Below are 23,517 nucleotides of genomic sequence, written 5' to 3'. Positions count from 1 at the left end.
TCCCTCTTGAGGCAGGGGAAGGCAAAAGCAAAAATAAACTTTTAGGACTACATCAAAATTAAAAGCTCTTGCACAGCAAAGAAAATGAAACTAAATGACAGTCTACCGAATGAGAGGAGATATGGGCAAATGACATATCTGATAAAGGCTTAGGATCCAAAATATATAAAGAACTTATAAAACTCAACATTCACAAAACCAAATAATCCAATTAAAAAACGGGCAGAAGACATAAACAGACATTTCTCCAAAGAAGATATGCAGGTGGCCAACAGACACATGAAAAGATGCTCAGTATACTTTATAAGGGAAATGCAAATCAAAGCCATAATGGTATATCACCTTACACCTGCCAGAATGGCTAAATTCAAAAACACAAGAAATACCAAGTGTTGGCGAGGATGTGGAGAAAAAGGAACCCTCTTAAACTGTTCATGGGAATGCAGATTGGTATAGCCACTGTGGAATACAGTATGGAGGTTCCTTAAAAAATTAAAAATGGAATTACCATATGATCGGTAATTCCACTGCAGGGTATTTACCCAAAGAATACAAAAACACTAATTCAAAAAGATATATGCACCTCTTTGTTTACTGCAGCATTATTTATAATAGCCAAATTATGGAAGTAACCCAAGTGTCCATCAATAGATGAATAGATAAAGAAGATGTGATATATATATATATTTTCCCCTTTGCCCAACTTGAGAATATACATATAAATATATACATTACATATATGTTTATATTATATTATATATATATATATATAATGGAATATAATTCAGCCATAAAAGGAATGAAATCTTGCCCTTTGCAACAACATGGATGGAGCTAGAGGGTCTAATGCTAAGTGAAATAAGTCAGAAAAAACAAATGCCATATGATTTCACATGTGGAATTTAAGAAACAAAGAAAAAAAGAGACAAACCAAAAAACAGACTCTTAACTATAGAGAACAAACTGGTGGTTGCCAGAGGGGAGATGGGTGGGGGTTGGGTGAAAAAGGTGATGGGAATTAAGAGTACACTCAGCATGATGAGCATTGAGTAATGCATAGAATTGTTGAATTTACTATACTGTACACCTGAAACTAATACAACACTATGTTAACTATACTGGAATTAAAACTTTTTAAAAATGCAAAAAAAAATAATAATAATAACGTGTCTTTGCACAGCATACCAGGATACCTGTGAGATCCAAACATGCACCTGAAGGTGGGTGGATTGGACTGTGGAGGAGGTTGCAGGGAAACAGGTGTTTGCTGTAGAGGCAGTGATGGCAGAGAAGGCTGGGTCTGGCAGTGAGCCAGCATGAACTTTTTGGCAGAGGAGTTGAGGGTGAACGTGATGAGTGGGGTCTGCCTGGCCACAAGGGCTGCAGCTGGGGGACCAGTTGTCTCTTCACTGAGTCTGTGATGACTGAGAGGAGAGCAAGGAAAGGGTAGTAGGCAAGGGCAACTGAAGGAAAGCATCTCCTGTGTCTGCTCCAGGAGGCAAGATTGACTATGCACGGACCTCTGGGAGCCCCTGCCCCCAACTTGAGAATTCCCCTACTGGGCTGTGGGCACAACCAAAGCTACAAGGACTGAGTACACACCTACCCCACTGTGCAGCAACTCTTTGCCTTTTTTTCTTAATGCTGCACTCCCAACCTTAGTGGTGAGTCAGCTCTGGTGAAAGAAATTTAAAAATTTTGGGCTATAGCACCACTTTCTGGAAAACACAAGGAAGGCTCCTGACTATCAACCTGCTGACCTGCAAAGTAAAAACAGCCTTACCTTATTAGGTACTTGCTACTCAAAATGCAGCAGCAGAGGCACTTTTCATAAAATACCATGAAAAAACACAAAGTAGCTAGATGTATTTAAAAAAAAAAAAGACCTAACTATATGCTGCCTAATAGGAGACTCATTTCAGCTTTAAAGACACACACATAGGCTCAAAGTGAAAGGATGAAAGATGATATTCCAAGCAAACAAAAACAAAAAGAAGGCAAGCATAGCCATACTTAGACAAAATATATTTCAAGGCATAAAGGGTAACGAGACAAACGTCTCTTGTTTATATAATGGTAAAGGGGTCAATACTAGCAGGAATATATAACAGTCATAAATATATATGCATATATAAGCATATATATGATCAAAATCATACCAAATATCCTTTCTGACCACAGAGCTATGCAACTAGAAATCAACAATAGGAAAGTGAGAAGATGTACAAATATGTGGAAACTAAATAACATTCTTCCAAGCAACCACTGGGTCAAATAAGAAACCAAAAAGCAAATTAAAAATGACCTCAAAACATATAAAAAGAAAACATCAAGTATTGTGGGATGCAGCAAAAGCAGTTCTGAGAGAAAAGTTTATAGCAATAAATGCATATATTAAGAAATTAGAGGGGTGCCTAGCTGGCTCAGTAGAGCATGCAACTCTTAATCTCAGAGTTGTGAATTCAAGCCCCATGTTGGGCATGGAGCCTACTTTAAAAAAATTATATTTATCTATAAATTATTACATATTTACATATATATTACATATAATATTAATATATATATATATATATAGAAATGAGATCTCAAATGACCTAACTTTACACCTCAATGAACTAGAAAAAAAACAAAACCAAAGTTATCAGAAGGAAGATAATAATAAAAATCAGAGTGGAAATAAAGATCAGAAAAACAATAGAAGGATCAACAAAACTAAGAACTGGTTCTTCAGAAAGATGAACAAAACTGACAAACCTTTAGCTACAATAACTAAAGAAATAAGGAATTAAAAAGAAGACTCAAAATTAAAAATGAAAGAGGAGACATTACAACTGATACACAGAAATTAAATAGAGTCATTAGAGACTACTGTGAACAATGATATGCCAATGAATTACATAATCTACAGGAAATGGATACAATTCTAGAAGCAACCTATCAAGACTGAATCAGGAAGAAATAGAAAGAGATTTAATCAGTAAGCCAAAATCTCTCATCATAGGAAAAGCTAGGACCAGATGGCTTCACTTGAGAATTCTACCCAACATTTAAAGAATTAACACCAATCCTCTTCAAACTCTTCCAGAATATCAGGGAGGAGGAGGGAACACTTCCAAGCTCATTCTATGAGCCTGCATTACATTGATACCAAAACCAGAAAAGGATATTGTAAGAAAAACTACAGATCAACATCCTTGATGAATATAGATGCAAAAATTCAACAGTATTAGCAAACTGAATTCAAGAACAAACTAAAAGCATTATACACCCTGACCAAATGGAATTTATCCCTGGGATGCAAGGATGGTTCAACACACAGAAATCAATAAATGTAATACATTCACAGCAATAAAATGAAATACAAATACCATATGATCATCTCAAAAGGTACAGAAAATGCCATCTGACAAAATACAACATCTTAACGGTCTGGGCATGGAAGGAACATACCTCAACATAATAAATAGGCCACATACTACAGACCCACAGCTACCATTACACTTAATGGAGAAAAAAGTGAAAGCATTTCCCCTAAGATCAGGAACAATGGAAGGATGTCCACTCTCACCACTCCTATTTAATATAGTACTAGAAGTCTAGTTAGAGCAAATAGGCAAGACAAAGAAATAGAAGGCCCAAATCAAAAAGGACTAAGTAAGGGCGCCTGGGTGGCTCAGTTGGTTAAGCGACTGCCTTCGGCTCAGGTCACGATCCTGGAGTCCCTGGATCGAGTCCCGCATCGGGCTCCCTGCTCAGCGGGGAGTCTGCTTCTCTCTCTGACCCTCCCCCCTCTCATGTGCTCTCTCTCTCTCATTCTTTCTCTCTCAAATAAATAAAATCTTAAAAAAAAAAATAAAAAAGGACTAAGTAAAGTTGTCATTATGTACTGATATTATCCTATGTATAGAAGATCCCAAAGAATCAGTCAAAAAACTGTTGGAATTAAGCAACAATTTCAGTAAAGTGACAGGATATAAGATCAACATACAGAAATCAATTGCATTCCTTTATATAATGATGAAGCATCTAAAAATGAAATAAAGAGAAGCATCCCATTCACAGTAGCACCAAAAACAATAAAACACTTAGGAATAAATTCAACCAGGGAAATGAAAGATCTATAAATAACCTTGCTGAAAGAAACTGAAGAAAACCCAATGGTTTGGAAAGACATTCCGTGTTCAAAACAATTAATATTGTTAAAATGGCCATACTCAAAGCCATCTACAGATTGAACACAATCTCTGTCAAATTTCCAAAGGCATTCTTCACAGAAATAGAAGAAACAATCCTAAAATTTATGTGTAACCACAAAAGATCCCAAATAGACAAAGAATTTTTGGGGGGGAAAAAAAAACAAAGCCAGAGGTATCATACTTCCAAATTTCAAAGTACAGTACAAAGCCATAGTTTTAAAAACAGTATGGTACTGGCACAAAAATAGACACACTGACCAATAGAATAGAATAAAGAGCCCAGAATTAAATCATGTCATATGTAATATTCAACAAGGGAGTCAAGAATACCTAATGGGGGAAAGGATAGTCTCTTCAACAAATGGTGTGGGGAAAACGGGAGTAACACTAGCAGAACAATGAAATTGGACCCCTGTTCTCACACCACTCACAAAAATTAACTTGAAATGGATCAAAGGGTTAAACCTAAGTCCTGATACCATAAAACTCATAGAAGAAAATGTAGGGAAAGAACATCATCAACATTTGTATCGGCAATAATTTGGGAGTGGGGAGTGATGCCAAATGCAAACAACAACAAAAATCAACAAATGGGATTACATCAAACTCAAAGCTTCTGTATAGCAAAAGAAACAATTAACATAATGAAAAGACAACCTACAGAATGGGAGAAATTTTTGCAAACCATATATTGGATAAGGGGTTACTATCTAAATATATAAAGAACTCCATCAACTCAATAACAACAAAAAAATCTGATTAAAAAATGGGCAGAACTATGTCGACATTTCTTCAAAAAATGACATCAAAATGGCCAACAGACACATGTAAAGATGGCCAACATCACTAATCATCAGAGAAATGCAAATCAAAACTGCAAAGAGCTATCACCTCACACATGTTAGAATGGCTATCATCAAGGGGTGCCTGTATGGTGCAGTCAGTTAACCGTCCCAGTCGTGGTTTTGGCTCAGGTCGTGATCTCAAGGTCATGGGATCGAGCCCCACATTGGGCTCAGCAGAGTCTGCTTGGGATTCTCTCTCTTTCTCTCTCCCCTTTTGCCCTCTCTCTCAAATCAATAAATCTTGAAAAGAAAAAGTTAAAAAAAAAAAAAAAAGAATGGCCATCATTAAGAAGATAAGAGACAACAGGTGTTGGCAAGGATGTGGTGAAAAGGGAAGCCTATACATTATTGGTGGGAATGTAAATTGGCCAACAACTACGGGAAACAATATGGAGGTTCTTCAAAAACTTAAAAATAGATCTATCATATAACCCAGCAATTCCACTTCTGGGTATATACCCAAAGGAAATGAAAAGAGGATTTTGACAACATATATTCACTCCCATGTTTATCACACTATTATACACAACAGCCAAACTATGGAAACAACCCAAATGCCCAACAACAGATGAATGGATAAAAAAGATGTGGTACATAAACACAATAAAATATTAATCAGCCACGGAGAAAGAAGGTATCCCTCTATTTTTGACAACATGGATGGACCTTGAGCACATTATCCTAAGTGAAATAAGTCAAAGGATAACAAGTACTGTATGATATCACTTATATGTTTTATCTAAAAAAGTTAAACCTGTAAAAAACAGAAAGTAAAATGGTGGTTATCAGAGGACAGGGGTAAGAGTGATAGTTTTTAAGGGTACAAACTTTAACAAGTAGAAAATAAGCCTTACAGATCTAATACACAGTATGGCTATAGATAATACTATTATACTATAATTATGTGATGTGATAAATAGCACTACATCGGCAGTCCTATAAATGTATCGACAAGCTGCGCACTGGAAACTTACACAATGTTACGCATCAAATGTATTCAGTAAAAAAAAGAAAGTTTAACTTGAAATGGATTACAGACCTAACTGTAAGAATAAAACCATGACACATCTAGAAGAGAAATCTTATTGATCCCAGATTTAAATTTCTGATTGGATACCTGAAATGTAGATGAAAAACTTCAGAAGTATAATAAGTGGCTTAAAAAGGAAGGAGGTCATTAGAATACGTTAGGTATGCAAAAGCTTACTGAATTTTGTGGAATGAAATCTTTATAAAGGGGCCTAAATCTAAAAGGCAGTGATTAAATACAAACAAGGCACATTTTAATTTGGCCTCCAAATCCTGTCCGTAGAATAAACCACCTCTAGAAAGCTGCAGTTTTTCAATTTGACTGAAACTATTCTTTTGGTAAATCAAAAGCACAGAAGGAGAAGCTTCAGAAAATTTCAGACCATACCTTTGACCTTTTAATGGATGATCTAGTACCCCAGTTCCACCCCAATGGAAAAAAAACAAAACACTGATGAGGCAAGTTTTCAAATGCTTAGTCCCAGAATGTGACTTTAAAGGATTTCCTGTAGCTTCCCTATGCTGAGATTTGGATTCTGTCAAGGGTAGTCTTAAACAAATACTTAAGTCTAGGAGGACTGATAACTACTCTCCACATTAAAGGAGTCAAGAATGGCATGCAAATGTGTGACTCCTTCCATAATTTTGAAATAAGAGAACAGGCTTTGGAGTAGACAGGTTTAGTTTAAAAGTTCAACGCTGCCAGTAGCAGTGACCTCTTGCAAGTTGCATAATCTTTCAAGTTTCTGTTTCTTTAACTGACAGTATCAGTCTCCTAAAACTGTTATGAAGATTAAGAAGATAAACACTGCAATGTCTGATACATAGTAATAGCCTAATAAATGTAGAGTATGGTTGTTCTAATAATTAGTAGGAACCAGTGAGCTCCCTGTTCCAAGGACTGGGACATTCAGTGAAACGCCAGGATTCAGGGGCTACTATATTTCATTTACCTTATCACCTTTTATTTATAGTGACTTATTTAGCAATGTTGGCAGTCCAAAGAAAAGTCCTCCAAAGAATGAAGAGGCCTTCATTAGAGGCCTCTGGCTGGCTCAGTCAGTAGAGTGTGAGACTCTTGATCTTGGGGTCAAGAGCTCAAGCCCTACAGTGGGCCTAGAGCTTACTTAAAAAAAAGCAGCAGCAGCAGCCTTCTTTAAAGGTGACGTCGTGTCAGCCTTTGCCTGAGTTGCCTGAAGGGTAATAGAATATGCCACCCCAAAATATGCTTCTTTGTATTATTTTGAGCTGATTATTTTGAGAAACAGCAAACCCAGGAGTTCTGAAAACAGAATAGAAATTACCCTTTTGTAATGGAAATTTAAATTTATAAAGGAAATCTTCCTTTATTTCAAAAAGAGAATGACTAAATCATGAGAATCTTGTCAGTGGAGAAGACACCAACTTAAAGATTTTAATATGCATAACAAACCTTACTTTTGTTTACTATACGTTTCCTGGTTACTTCCCCTGACCTGATCTCCCCCACACTCTTCTTTCATCTTTATCTGAAATGGTATTTAAGCCAGAGTTCTAAGCAAAGTGAGAGTTAATGCATCTTTCCCTATCTCCCACGTGTACATGAGGTGTACATGTTAATAAATATTTTTTTCTTCTTAATCTGCCTTATGTTACAGGGGTCTCAAGCTAAGAACTTACAAGGGTAGAAGGAAAATTATTTTTGCTTCCCTGACCCTTTGTTGAAGGTGCTGACTTTGGTCTGGCTGACTCTTTGTCCTCTGCTCTTGACTTGTGCTTACTTTTAAAATTTAATGTCACAACTTCAGTCCAAATATGGTCCTTCCTATAAAGTCTAGGTGCCTGGGTCTCCTGGTATATTTTATTCTTGATAAATGCATAACCAAACTAGTCTTCAAGGAGAACATGCCACAATTTCCAGTTTTAGAATTCACTATTATATTATTCTATGTATTAAGTTTGCTTGTTGCACATTTTTCACTATGGGTCATTCTGAGTACAGGTTGATCCCAGCCCTTATAGCAGGATCAGCATTGTATCTGGAGAGAACAGAAAAATGTTTGCTTTTATGGGGCTTAAGTAGCCTTCTTAAGCTCCTTAATCAAAGCCTTTCTTAAAGTTCTTGGCTTGGTTAAAAAAAAAAAAGTTTCCCCTAGTCTATTATTGTTACAATTTATTGTTTGTTATATATCTCATACTTTATATGCAGTAACTTTAAACTTTGTAACAAGGTATAAATCATTACATTTTAGAGATAAGAAAACAGGCTATGTAGTGTTAACTTGCTCTAAGACTAGAGAGTACAAAAAAAGGCCTGATTTTTCAGATTTTTGCAGGTTTGAAACAGATGTGACTTCAAAAGTCCAGGGTCAGAGTTTGAACACAGACCTGGTCTAGACCTCTATGTCCCCTTCCAGATATATCTGTGAGCACAGCCTCTGGAGTCAGACTGCTTGGCTTCAAATCTCAGCTCCAACAAATTAATAGGTGTCTACTTCATGGGATAATGTAGAGTGAGGAAAGAGACCCTGCAAGGGAAGGTATGAAACAGGGAAGAACAATGCTGCTTACTCTAGTTTTGTTGAAGCTGCTGTTCCCTAAGCATTCTTCCATTGACTCTGGGAGAATGCAGGATGATGCCCAAGGAAAATCAGAGGCAGGGATAAAAGATGAGGAATTTTAGTTCCGTCTATCTACATAACTTATATGCTATAGGAGAAAACCAATTCAATAATTCAATTTACTTATTTTACTTAATTAAAGGACAGGCAAGCAATAACTATATAATAGAGAGATCTTTAAAAATTCCTCTAAATAGATATTCAAGTTCATTTCAAGTGCCAATGATCATGTAATGTGCCAAGAAAATCAAGATGAGTAAAATTTGATTCCTGTTCTTAAAAGGCTCACAGTCTAGCCTAAGTGCTATAACCAAGAGGAGGTCAACAAAACACTATGTGTAATGATTAATTCTGCTTAGAGGGCTGTGGTGTCTAAGAAAACTTTCACAAAAATGTCAGACATTAGCCAGTCTGGACATTAAATTGTTGGACAGAAACTTTACATTAGGGTTGGCTTAGTATAAAGATAAGGTGACCCTTTCTCAGCTCTAACTTAGTCTTCCAAGAGGATAAAAGTCAGATATAATGATCTACCATTGGGATCAGGTAGTTAACTATTGTATGGTTTACAGTTAATAGTGTGTGTGTGTTTAAAGATTTTATTTATTTGACAGAGAGAGACACAGCGAAGAGAGGGAACACAAGCAGGGGGAGTGGGAGAGGGAGAAGCAGGCTTCCCGCTGAGCAGGGAGCCTGATGTGGGCTCAATCCCAGGACCCTGGGATCACGACCCGAGCCGAAGGCAAGACGCTCAACAACTGAGCCACCCAGGTGCCCCGAGTTTTTGTTCATTGCCTCGGGTGGGTAAAAATCTGTCTTTATCAAGAGTTAGTCCAAATATTCTAAGAGTTAATCCTAGGTAAATGTGAATCAATATGTCAATTCCCCATCTCTCCATTTCCCCACTTTGTAAGAAGTACCTTAATGAGATGAATATACATAGCAGAAAGACTGTTTGGTCTAAATATCAAAGTTTATTGAAATAAAATATAATCTATAATAAAAAATACTAAGGGTGTTATCACTGGTTACAGTTTTAAGTACATTAACAAAAAAATCCAACATTTTAATCCAAGAATGACACTATCCTTGTGGTACAGTAACAAACGTGAAATTAAATGTTGAATAATACTGAATAACTCTGTCAGAAATATTTTATACTTTCCCATCTATGTTCAGTATGCCTTTTTTAGGAATATCCTCCAAAAGTGAAGCTTTTGAAACTTGTTTAAGACATAGTTTTTAGAATTAAATAGTTTTAACACAATTAGCATTTAAAACAAGTAACTTTCTTTCATAGAGATTCAGTTCAATTCTAAGTTGGGTAGATGCTTTTAGGTGTCATTTGAAAAATGTATTTCAACGCTGTTTTGTCTCAGTCTCTACAGTTGCTATTATTCTCACATTGCAATTAAAGGGGGTCATAAAGCAAAATGAATGAGTTAGAAGTAGAAAGGGCGTTAAGAGAGCAAAGCAAAGGAGGACAGAACCAGCACTCATACCCTGTATGTTTAAACTCTTTAAGAACTCTATTTCAATTGGCCACTCTTGGCCCTAACCCAAGAGAGCTATGATATGTCACGACAACTTCCTGACCCAAGGAGTTGGACATTAAAGTGGAGGAAGGAAATTTGTTTCTTCTTACTACATTTCAAGATCACTTGCTCTGTAGTCATGATACTACTTCACTTGCTATTCCCCCCAAAATTGGCCACATCCAATTATTCTGCACAATTCAAGGAAAAAGACTCACATGCACAAACTTTAGGAAATGACTTTCAGGTACCTCTAAAGTGTCACAAGTGAAGATTATCCCTTTTGCTGACTGTTGTGTAGCTATCATACATCAGTCTTCTATCATATTGTCCTACTTGTGATGTGTGGGCCTGTGAAAACAGTGGTTGTCATTTTACTAAGGAAAATTGCTTTTTAACAAAAACCATTTTTCAAAGTCCCATCTTTAAAAATCTATAGAGCTGTGATATCCTATGTACTCTGGGGAAAAAAAATGATTACCTCATACAACTAAGATGTAAAAAGGAATAAAAACTGACAAAATCGAGACACCCCGGACAGATCTTCAAAGATTAAATGCCAATCTTAGTCTTTAAACATATTGTTAGTTAGAACTACTCTATAGTGGTATTTCAGCAATAATGCCCATTTGGACAGGTCACTGATTTGGGAATTTAAATGGGCATTTCAATTTCCTGACTTCCTATTTAAAGGTGTGACTACTAGACCCAAAGAAGCCAGCATCACCTTCAGAATTTTGCTTTGTGTATCCTCTAATCTAGGAGGCATCTCTGCCTCTCAAAGCACTATACTGCAATGAGGAAGGATATAAAGTTTTTAAAGTTAATGATAAATTATTAAGTGATTTGAAAAAAATTCTTAAAATTAGTATCAAATAAAGTAGATGCATTGTAGAATAATACTAGAACTTTTTGTCTTTTAAATCTACAGTGATTTATAGTTTAGGTTTTGTATTTCTGCCATGGTATTTCAATACCTTATCTGGGATAGTACCATGTTCTCAAAAATACCAGTTATAGGCAGAGAAGTCTAAATCTCAGGACAGTAGGACAAAGCTGAACTTGATAATAGTTCAGCTATTATTGAAGACTTTGGCCCAATTTCTAATAACAGAGACACTGGGATTAAGTAACAGACATGTGTAAACTAAAATTTAGATAGATCTTCAAAAGAAGTTAAAATTACCTGGGTCCTGCAATCTGTCCCTCAGACTCCATTATCTCTATTTTGCAATTTTTTTGGCCAAGAAGGCTTCGATTTTAAACTTTAGTTTGTTTTAAAGTGTTACCTGAGAAAAGTTACCTAGTTCTTCATGAGATTTTCTCAGCAGCTGTAGAAGTGTTGGATATCACAGTAAAACAAAACAAACACCACTATATTCCCAGAGAACCGAAGAACTCTGATTTTTAGTCACTTTCTAAAAGGAATTTATCTGCACATTATCAAATAACATTTTATACTAAAAAACAGATATAATTCAAATAGCTCTAAAAATGACAGTACTTGACAGACCTAAATGAATTCCATCCATGCACAAAAGTTTACATATATGTATTAGTAACCTGATACCACTATACTTCGTTCCATGGAGAAAAAGGCAAAGAGAATCTAAGTATTTAGATATATGAAAGATACTGGAAAAAATAGACTTTTAATGCTTCTTATACTCTCAAAATAATCTCAATTTTGATCAAAACACAAAAGCAACCACAAAATACATTTTGGGAAGAGATGATGCCATACTCAAAGACAAGATAATTCTACAAATTTTAACAGCATTAAAAAAACTGACTTTAAGAAATATTGTCATTGGGAGAAAGTTCTGCACACTCAAGAACAAAAACCATAATATTTATGATTATTTAAGTCATATTCTGAGCTTATACTATGCCCTTTATTCAGGAGTATAAAGCACTAAAAAAATGAGCATCTTTTACATATTTAGAATAAACTGAGGCACAGAAAGTTTGCCCATTTTGGAAAGATAAAAGCCAGATTTTTAGACCTAAAACAGTTCAGACTTCCAACATTTCCACATTTGCAGTTCCTTAAAATACAAATTATGTACTATCTTTAATGCCTCCATGTTATTTTATCAAGCATTAATAAGTTTACAATGATAGTTTAAGTTGTATGCCCAAGTATTGTGATAGGTAAAGCCTGTTAATTTTCCCATATTTTAAAATAACTGGTATATTTAATAGGAAATTAAGTGAAATGTAATAATCAGTTTGCTTTTTTGCTTAAAAGAATTTTTTTTTTTTAATAAATGAGTTAGAGGACAGCCCTGGAAATTCTCGCCTTGATTATTTCTCCAGTAAGACTTGACAGATATCTGCTTCATATGCCAACATTAATATAGGGACTATAACAATTCTTTACTTAAATATCTATTTGACTTCTAGTCTTCCTTCCTCTCAAGATCTTTCTTAGTGACCTGAGCTGGTGATTCAGTAAAAACAAAGTATTAGGTTTTTGTGCAAGTACAAAATGGTTAATGTTGGGTTCAGTCAACTAATCTCTGATACTGATTTGCTTAATTAAGCTAAGATCAAGAAGTATGAGGAAGAATTTGAAATATAATATGGGGTAAGTTGTCAAATACAAGACACTGAAACAAAATACATTCCAAAACCTAATCCTAAATTTAAATCTATGCCTCATTCGACCGCTAAACTGACACCTTGAAACATGGAAGAAGTTACATCACCTAAGCATATTGGACCAGCATATTACAGGAAGCAGCCAATGCAAATTTTAGCTGCCTCAAACTGCTTAATGTATGTACATATGTATGTGTGTGTATTCTTAAATGGTAATTCTTAAATTTGAGGGACAGTTCAAATGATAATAGAAATCATGGATCCTTGCTTCAGAAACACACACACACATACTTTTAATGTTGATAACCTATTGTAAATCACAGCATTATTAATTCAATGGGATTACACATCAGGACAATTTTCATACTGGTAAGGAAGACTGGTCACTAAACTTAAGAAATAGCCTTTGAAAGTACAATAAAGTATAGTGACCATATCCACTCATTCATATCTCTTTTGCTAAATCTAATAGTGATTAGTTGATGCAAATGTTTCCCTAATCTAGCCTATAAATATTAACAACAAAAATGTTTAAGTTCTAACTTCTGCTAGCAGTTCATGTTAACAGTTTTCAAAACACTGAAGGAAAGACTTGAATATACCACTATCAAATTCCAATGTACCCAAACCAGCAATGAAATGTCTGAATATATAATTTGTTGCCTTGAGCAAAATACAAGAAAATAAAGACAATGGCTCTAACCTTCAAGGATGGGAAAGCAGTATCTCCAAGAAGTTTAATAGAACTGAACATTTAATTTTTTCCTCACAGTAATCAAAGCAAACATTTTATCATTATTACTCTTGGTATATTAAACTGAACTCCAGGAATGTAAGAAAGTCTGACTTGGAAATATTACATAGAAAAAAGGTTGAATTAATAAACACATGACATTTTTTAGTTATTTTTTATAAGTATACATTGACATCTACTTATCTGATAGCAGCACTGCTGGTTTTGAGTTTTTTTTTCTTCCAAGGGGAATGCAGAATGGCAGTATTATCTTTGGAACAAATTAAGAAGATAGTAACAAATAAGAGAAGAATAACTTTTACACATATATTTTTCAAGGGTAATAAATAGATAAGTATATAATTATGGAAAAATATGCCTCAAATATGCTTTTTAAAATTTCTCAGGATTTACTGTTTTGCTTTTTCTTATTAAAATATAATGCACTACCACTACTATCTGTTCTAGGAAAAACCAACCCTGAGGTTTGAGTTTCCTCCTTCAACCAATAGAGTGATATCAAGAGTAAGCTTGGACTAAGGTTAACTGCAAGAGCCAACAGAGAATTCTGTAGTACATTTGATTACTTTACCAATGTACACATATTGTAGGTTATTAACTAGAGACTCACCAAATATTTTGTATCAAAGTTTTATACCCCAAACAGGTTCTATGATGATTTATCATGCTAGCATAGGAAATCTGAAGGAATAAACAAATGGTATAACATAACCAGACATGAAATGCAGAAGGACATGACATAAAAGATATAGCTTGACCCTGGATTTTCCCTTAGAATAACTCCTTCCATAAATAAGACTTTACTTTTTATTTTTACATATAGACTCATCCTATAAGTGGTCTTGGATCATGGAGAATGTTAAGGACATAGCTTAAGAACTCTAGACCACATGAACATTCTCCAAGTGGATGCTCAGGTTAGATTAAGACGCTCTTAAAGAAATTTACTGAGGCTTAGAATGTAAATCACATGACTACTTGCAGCAGCAATAGTCTTTTCAAAAATAACTAAAACAAACTTTTAAATATAAAGCATATAAAAAGGACTATTAAGGATAGTAGAAATACAGGAAAATATGTGTTGCCTCATAATAAAGTTCAATAAATATTTCTTTCTGAATCCTATAAACACTACAAGATGTTATAGGTCTATTTGGTTCCCATAAGTTAAAAAAAATCTGATTGCTTTTACATAAATTCCTCCCAATTCTTATCTATTTTCAAACAGATTTTTATTAATGCTTTTTCACTAGACTCAGAGATTATTTCTAACTTCCTTTCAGAAATGTGCTTTTTTGTTGGCTTTAATAAGTATACTTAATTTTCCAGCAAATAAACATGATTTAAATTTTAAGGTTCAAGGTAATTCTAGAAAAAGGTAGACATTGAACTATCTGCTTTTCTACATCCCATATTTACAAGGCCTAGCATCCACGCTGGTTTCCTTCTTATACTCAGTTATCACACTGTCAATAAATAGTAACTGTAATACAAGTTACCTATATTAAAGATTTCAAAATTCCTCAAAATTTCACAAGACTACAAAGTCATTAATATCTGATTTGGATAGAATATGAGTATTAGTGTTATGCAATTTTTTGCTATTGGAAAAGAAATACAAATTATTTTTTTCTATCTAAATTAAACCCAAGCTCCGTTATCAGTTCTCAAGATAATATCTAAAATGTACATTCCTAAAGAAAGGTAAAGCTGTTCAAGGGCTGAACTAGTCCAATACAGGATTAAGGGTTATTTATTTATTTATTTCTGTTATTTTTTTTTTGTCTCGGTTCTTTTGTTGTGTTTGTTTTTGTTTTCTTTTCATATCCCTATATTAAACCCCTGGTTTCTCTTGGATTAGATCATAATTTAACATTGTAAAAATTAATTTCAGAAACTACTGTGCTAATATTTAGATTTCAGGAAGGAATCAGACAAAATAAGTTATCTCCATTCATTGTTAGAACAGAAGATAAAATAGCTTACTAACTGATATGAGTTATGAATGTCACTATGACACAAAATTTGCTGTGATTTGCTTATTTGGCTACAAGTGCAGTATTTTTCATGAATGATAACACACAGCATTTCCAACTTGTAACATGAAACTCCAGCTCATAAAGAGTGTACTGTGTGACTTGAAAAAGTCTGATTGTAACTAAGTAACAACCTTTCCCCTGAAAAACATGAACAAAATCCATTGGGAAATCAGGCACAGACGGTATTTATCGGTTTTTCTTCCTTTCCTCGTGTGGTTTTGTTTCTCAAGACATATAGATGCATCCAACAGAATCCAACACTTGTTACAAAATGACACAGCTATTTTTGTCCTTTTCTTTATCTTTTTCTCGAGGTTCCTTTCGTTTACGTTCACTATTCCCAGGTTGTCTTCTACTTGGAGAGGCTTGTGCTGGCTGGCTTTGCTTTAAGAAAAATAAACAGGAAGAAATTACCTCAACTTTCTAAGGTGCTTAATCATAGTTATCTAGAAGGAAAAACCACAAGAGTGAAAGGAATCATTAATGGAAAAAAAAGTTATTTGTATACAGATTTGTTATGTTACATGGTATCTGAATAACTGCCCCTGTCATTTTGGATAGATCTAATTAATGTATCCATTATTCTAAGTAAATGGAATTTCAAACAATAAATAAATATAGGATTATATTCCCTGAAACCTCAAATTCAAGAAATATTTATGTTAAAGTTTAGAAAATGTTAAAGACGGTGACATTGGTAAATTAAGTTCCCTAAGATCTCATTAAACTATAATAAACAGATTTTAAAGGAGAAAAACGAAAATCCTGAGAACTTTGAGTGTGAAATAAGTGTATTCTGTGAAATAAGAGAATGTAAGAGAACGTTTTTAATGAAAAGCTACTCATAACGTGGTAGGTTTTAACTTTTAAGCTTGGAATAGTCATTATTTGAATTAGGAATAGAAATACTTAGTTTAATGGAGACCTCTATGTTTAAAGTTTCATCAGACCTTAGAGTGCACCTTGTTTTCTTAAACACCCAAGTCAAAGGAACCATTCTGGCATGGTACAGTTAAACATAAAAGAAGGGAAATATTTTTTTCATTTAATAAAATGAGATTTAATATAAAGGAACCCACTTAATAATCACATTTTCAGTGCATAATACGTTTAGGAAAAGTGGAAAGGTGCTAATAACCTTTGTTAAATACTTAGTACATGTCAGACATTGGGTTAAGTACTAACATTATTTGTTCTTACCCACAAACCTAAGAGTTAAGCATTATCTTTTATTTTCAAGATAGGGAAAATGAGGCTAAGAGAGGTAAAGGACTTTGTCCAAGGTGTTACAACTAGCACAGGGAGACAGAAGCAGGAAATGCAATCCATTTCTATCTGGCTCTGAAGTCTACATTCTTCCCAGCAGTACTTCATACTGCCCTCTAATCGTTACAAAAGACTTTGTTCCCGTTCGTTTATATTCTTTGGATATACAATTTAAAAAATACATTTGATTCGATTGCACCAAAAATAATAAAATACTTAGAAAAAAACTTAACCAAAGAGATGAAAGATCTGTACTCTGAAAACTATAAAGCACTGATGAAAGAAATTGAAGACAACACAAAGAAATGTAAAGACATTCCATGCTCATGGATTGGAAGAACAAATATTAAAATGTCTATACTACGCATAGCAATCTACAGATTTAATGCGATCCCTATCAAAATTCCAACAGCATTTTTCACAGAGCTAGAACAAACAATCCTAAAATTTGCATGAAACCACAAAAGACCCTGAATAGCCTAAGTAATCTTGGAAAAGAAAAACAAAACTGGAGGTCTCATAATTCCAGACTTCAAGTTATATTACAGAGTAGTAGTAATCAACAGTATGATTCTAGGGTGCCTGGCTGGCTCAGTCAGAAGAGCATGCCACTCTTGATCTCAGGGTCATGAGTTTGAGCCCCATGTTTGGTGTGGACATTACTTAAATTAAAAAAAAAAACAAACAAAACAGTGTGATACTGGCACAAAAATAGACACATACATCAATGGAACAGAATAGAAAACACAGAAATAAACCTACAGTTATATGGTCAAATAATCTTTGACAAAGGAGGAAAGAATATACAACAGGAAAAAGTCTCTTCGACAAATGGTGTTGGGAAAACTGGACAACTACATACAAAAGAATGAAACTGGAAAACTTTCTTACACCATACATAAAAATAAACTCAAAACAGATTAAGGACCTAAATGTGAGACCTGAAATCATAAAAATACTAGAAGAGAGCACAGGCAATAATTTCTCTGACATCAGCCATAATAACATCTTTCTAGATATGTCTCCTGAGGCAAGGGAAACAAAATAAAAATAAACTATTGGGACTACATCAAAATAAAAAATCTGCACAGCAAAGGAAACAATCAATAAAACTAAAAGACAAGCTACTGAATGGGAAAAGGTATTTGTTAATGACATATCTGATAAAGGGTTAGTATCCAAAATATATAAAGAACTTCTACAACTCAATACCAAGAAAACAAATAATCCAATTAAAAATGGGCAGAAGGGGTGCCTGGGTGGCTCAGTCAGTTGGGCATTTGACTCTTGGTTCGGCTCGGGTTGTAGTCTCACAGTCGTGGGATAGAGCCCCACGTTGGGCTCTGCATTCAGGGCAGAGTCTGCTTCAGATCTTCTCTCCCTCTCCCTCCCACTTGCTCCCTTTCCTTTAAGTAAATAATTTAAAAAGTTAAAAATGGGCAGAAGACATAAACAGGCATTTCTCCAAAGAAGACATACAGATGGCCAATAGACACATGAAAAGACACTCCACATCAGTCATCATCAGGGAAATACAAATCAAAACCACAATGAGATATCACCTCATATCTGTTAGAATGGCTAAATTAAAAAACATAAGAAACAACAAGTGTTGGTAAGGATGTGGAGAAAAAGGAACCCTCATGCACTGGTGGGAATACAGACTGATGAAGCTACTATGGAAAGCACTGTGGAGGTTCCTCAAAAAATTAAGAATAGCACTACCATATGACCCAGCAATTACACTACTGGGCATTTACCCAAAGAATACAAAATACTAATTCAAAGGGATACATGCACTCCTATGTTTACTGTAACATTATTTATAATAGCCAAATTATGGAAGCCACCTAAGTGTCCATCAGTAGATGAGTAGATAAAGAATACGTGGTATACACAATGGAATATTATTCAGCCATGAAAAAGAATGGAATCTTGCCATTTGCAACAACATGGATGGAGCTAGAGAGTATAAAACTAAGTGAAATAAGCCAGTCAGAGAAAGACAAATACTGTATGATTTCACTCATATGTGTAATTAAGAAACAAAACTAAATGAAAAAAGAAAAAAAAAGAGACAAACCCAAAAATAAACTCTTAACTATAGAGAACAGACAGATGCTTCCCAGAGAGGAGGTGGATGAAGAGGGGGGAATGGGGGAAATATGTGAAGGGAATTAAAAGTACACTTAGCTTGACAAGCACTGAGTAATGTATAGAATTGTTAAATCACTATGTTGTACACCTGAAACTAATATAACACTGTGTTAACTACACTGGAATTAAAAAACAAAAACAAAAACAACTGAAGGGGCGCCTGGGTGGCTCAGTCGGTTAAGCTTCGACTCTTGATCTCAGCTCAGGTCCTGATCTCAGGGTCGTGAGTTCAAGCCCCGCGTTGGGCTCCACACTGGGCGTGGAGCCTACTTAAAAAACAAAACAAACAAAACAAAAACAAAACTGAAAAATCTTGCCATCAGAAACTCAGAAAAAATAATTTCACTAAATGAGAAATATATTAAGATAATCACAAACTTATGACAATGCCATAAAACCATGGGTGCTAAAATGCTAACATAACTCAAGTCAATACCTAATTTAAAAATATTTATCTCAGTACAAATTTCTTTGTTGCTAAAGTGATCATTGTATTTAAGAATCAGAACAATAGTTTTTACCTGGGCCTGTGTAGAAGCAGAAGCAGCAGCTGCTGCTGCTTGTTCCTGTTCCTGATAATATTGAGAAGCCCGTCTATCTTCTTCTTCTTGGAGTTTCTTTGCTAGTTCTAAATCACTGATTCCTTCAGGTATTTGTTCCCAATTGATCTCTTGGCTCTGCTGCTCTTGTTGTAGAGACAATGCCATAAGGTAGTCCTAAGAAATTAAATTATAACCATCTTTAGCTATGAAATTTAACTGAAGGACTGAGGAGTATAAATATAGAAGTTATACCTACAGAACTATGAGAAAAGCTTTTTAAAAACATACCAGAGTTTAAATATAAAAACTAAAGTTACCTAAGTATTTCTGTTTGAGAGCTATAATTTCAGTGATGCTGCCACTGTTCTAAATATTCTTGGAATTCATTTAAAATTATTTCTAGAACTAGCATATAAGGCATTCAAGAAAGCTGTAAAAACAACTCACCTGAAAAAACACCCCCCTCCACCACCACAAAACTCCCCCTAGGGGCACCTGGCTGGCTTTGTCTATAGAGCATGCAACTCTTGATCTTGGGGTTATGGGGTTCAAGACCCATGTTTGGCGTAGAGCCCACTTTAAAAACAAACAAACAAACAAACCAAAATAAACCTCCCCCTATTTATGAAAGAAACATGTCTGTAGAAAATTGAGACAAAATTAAAAAATGTAAATAAGTTAAAATTACCATATTATACAAAGATAACTATTGTTAACAACTGATATATAGCCATGTAGTTTTTTCTACATTCACATACAAACTCAAACACATTTCCCAACCTCCATTTAATGTCATAAGTCTTGTTTTTTTTAAAAAAATCATAAGAATTTCCCAAATCATTTATTAAATGTTCTTCCAAAACATGATTTTTTTTTAAAGATTTTATTTATTTGACAGAGAGAGAGATAGCGAGAGAGGGAACACAAGCAGGGGGACTGGGAGAGGGAGAAGCAGGCTCCCTCCTGAGCAGGGAGCCTGATGCGGGGTTCGATCCCAGGACCCTGAGATCATGACCTGGTGCCTGGGTGGCTCAGTTGGTTAAGCGACTGCCAAAACATGATTTTTAAAACCAACACAGTTGCCCATCATACAGTGATATTCAATTACTTAATCACTTCCTGCTTTCTCCCACAAACACCCCCAAATTACTTCCTATGAGAAAATGTGCTGCTTCTTTGGTTGAAGTGTTAATATTATCTAACTTCACACCCACATTTATTAAGAATTAGTACTGAATGGAACTTGACTATTCTGTGCATCTCCCCCAGACTATCCTCAAAGTAAGAGAATTTTAATTACCCACAGAGGATATCTAAAAAGTTGTTGCCTAAGAAGACTTTGTACTATCTAGCATGAATATCTTACCAATATGAAGAATTTGTCCTTCAAATTTTTCTCCTCACTTCTTCAAACTGCTCTTTGCCCCGTCCTATGGTCTTAAATCCACTTTCCTTGCAACTTCCACAGACACTATCCTATATCTTCTTTTCGCAGCATCTTTTTTTTTTAAAAGATTTTATTTATTTTTTTCGCAGCATCTTACAACTTTACTACTGTAGCAACCGACTGCTTTACCTTCATTCCCTCTGCTCTAACATTTTTTACATATAGTGTTAGAAAAATCTTACACATTTCTCTCCAGTAATCTTTTTTTAAATGCCCCTATAAAGCTTCTGAAAGAAAATGAGCATGTTATTATAACTATTTGTATACTTAACTTCCAAGAGTCCGAGAAAGATCAGCATTTGTTTGAATCAAGTATTCTTCTGTACTCATAGCTTACTATTCAAAGTGCCCTACAGAACTTAACATATAATTATTGGTTGGTCAAATATTCGCCTCTCTGTTAGACTGTAGAATTTTTGAGGACAGGACTAAATTTATCTTTGAGTCTCCAGGACCTTGTTAATAGTGCCAGGAACACAACTACTCAATGAATATTGGCTAAATGAACAGTCTCTATGTACTTAAATTATCAGTATCAGAAACATGTGCCAACTGTTCAACATAACTGTATTTTTGCCTCGGTAGGGGAGAAGAAATCACATCACTGTTATACTTCTAGTAACAAATACACTTGTTGCTCCAAGACTGCCCACCTATATAGCAGGTGAAGATCTCATCTGTCGCAGTTCTAAATGAGAATTCCACTCATTAGTGCAGTTCTTGCTCTAAGTGTCTGCTTACTCTGGATCCTAAGGCTTAGAACACCTACCTGGTTTTTTACCCTCTCTTTTTTCTACTTTTTCTGACTAGCTAAATATATCTCTAGTCTGTGCTCAGCTCCTATCTACCACCATGGCTAAGCTGTCATCACCTCTTGCTTGAACTGCTAGTCTCTGCTTTATACCTGTGTCATCTGTTCATACCTATGCATTCTTCACATAGTAGCCTTTAAAAAAGGTAAAGCAAATCATCTCACTTCCATGTTTAACACTTGGCATATCTTTCCTATTACAGTTCAGAATAAAATTCACACTGTACCATGGCCTTCAGAGTTCAATATAATCTGGCCTTCTGAACCAAAGTGTATGATCAATGTACAACATGTAAATGATCACTTGCCGATTCAGGAAATGTCAGGAATATCTCACAATAAATCTTTGGTTCAGAAGTTTTAGATAACTTAATTCACATTCGAAAGGAATGAGTATTTTATTTTTTATTCTGTTAAAAAGATTTATTTATTTGAGAGAGCAAGCAAGAGCAGGGAGAGAGGCAGAAGATCAAGCAGACTCCACATGGGGCTTGATCCCAGGACCCTGAGATCATGACCCGAGCCAAAGTCAGACACTTAACTGACTCAGCCACCCAGGTGCCCCAAAAGCAAGAGCATTTTAAATTATAGGAAGAAGACAAATTTACCTGATCTATCTGGTCTTGCTGTCCTCTGTATACGGTTTCAGGATCTGAGGGAGGCCGCAGATGAAATTCTGAGTCACAGAAATTTCCATCACCATCCACATTGTGTAGGCTTTCCCAAACAACTTTTTCTTCAGTAAGAAACCCCTGGTCTGTTACCAGCAAATACAGTAGACCCTTAATAAGAAAGAAAAAGGACTGTTAAATTGACCAAAACTAGTTAACACTTAAGGGAAATTTTATCACCTGTATGTTTAAAGCATATTAATTATTCCTACTAGTTAAATATAATAAATAATAAACTAGGTATCTTATTTGTTCACTGAATTAGGTCTACCTGGCTTTGAATATAGTTTATAATTGGTGTACTGTAGTATAACGAGAGGTAGGAAGCTGCTGGTAGGCTCACCTACGAAATGACTTATCAATAAGCCTTTGGGGGTTTATAATCTCATTTCATAAAATAGAAATATACTATACAAGTTCCTTAAAAACATACCAGGTAACAAGACACAGTCATAGTAAAATGATATCACACTGCCTGTTTATTAAAAATAAAAAATTAAGCCTATATGACTAATCCAATCCATACAAATTTTTTCTTTTTCTGCTAGCACCACTAGCTGTTCTTCTTTCCATACCAACAGTACTTTGCACTTATTTCTATTGGAGCATTGAATCACACTGTGCCACGATTATGTTTCCCCTGCCTCATTCCCAGACCATATTTTTAAATCTGTTATCTCTTGGCCTACTGTAGGGTACATCATAAAGTTGAAGCGAAATATTTATTGAATTAATGAATTAAGTTGTATTTACCGTCACTAACACAGAATTTAGTACCAACCTCTAATTTTTCATATGCATTAGTTCTAACTCCAATCATATGTAAAGCATCCCTACTATACCACGTAAGGTTTATAAACCATTTTTTCTTCAGATCTGCCAAAGATAGGACTTTCATTTACTTACTCAGGGTTCCCACTGGTTAATATAGTATTTGTTGTTGCACAAGATTCGTGCTCCTCATGTTCTCTCATTATAATTAATCTTAATAATTAAGAATAAGAAATTCCTTTAGAGAGTT

General features: G+C 34.9%; 1 protein-coding gene across 3 annotated transcripts in view; it reads right to left on the bottom strand.

Annotated features, from left to right (window-relative positions):
- Positions 1 to 9,669: 9,669 nt before the first annotated feature.
- The window catches only part of MINDY2 (MINDY lysine 48 deubiquitinase 2), an 80,363-nt gene continuing 66,515 nt past the window's right edge, over positions 9,670 to 23,517 (bottom strand). The window contains exons 7-9 of one of the 3 annotated variants that reach the window (XM_028100305.2): positions 22,434 to 22,607; positions 19,547 to 19,741; positions 9,670 to 15,986 (exon numbers count right to left, since the gene is read on the bottom strand). In XM_028100305.2, the coding sequence (XP_027956106.1) occupies positions 15,867 to 15,986; positions 19,547 to 19,741; positions 22,434 to 22,607 (489 nt within the window). In that variant the 3' untranslated portion in view covers positions 9,670 to 15,866. Of the gene's footprint in view, positions 15,987 to 16,414; positions 19,295 to 19,546; positions 19,742 to 22,433; positions 22,608 to 23,517 lie in introns of those variants that run through there. The other 2 variants (XM_028100306.2, XM_088024811.1) reach the window with 2 other exon arrangements.

The sequence above is a fragment of the Eumetopias jubatus genome, unplaced genomic scaffold, assembly GCF_037043125.1.
Source record: "Eumetopias jubatus isolate StellerSeaLion01/CBP00866 unplaced genomic scaffold, mEumJub1_p1.0 scaffold_7, whole genome shotgun sequence".
Taxonomy (NCBI): domain Eukaryota; kingdom Metazoa; phylum Chordata; class Mammalia; order Carnivora; family Otariidae; genus Eumetopias; species Eumetopias jubatus.
This window is presented reverse-complemented; position numbering and strand designations above follow the sequence as displayed.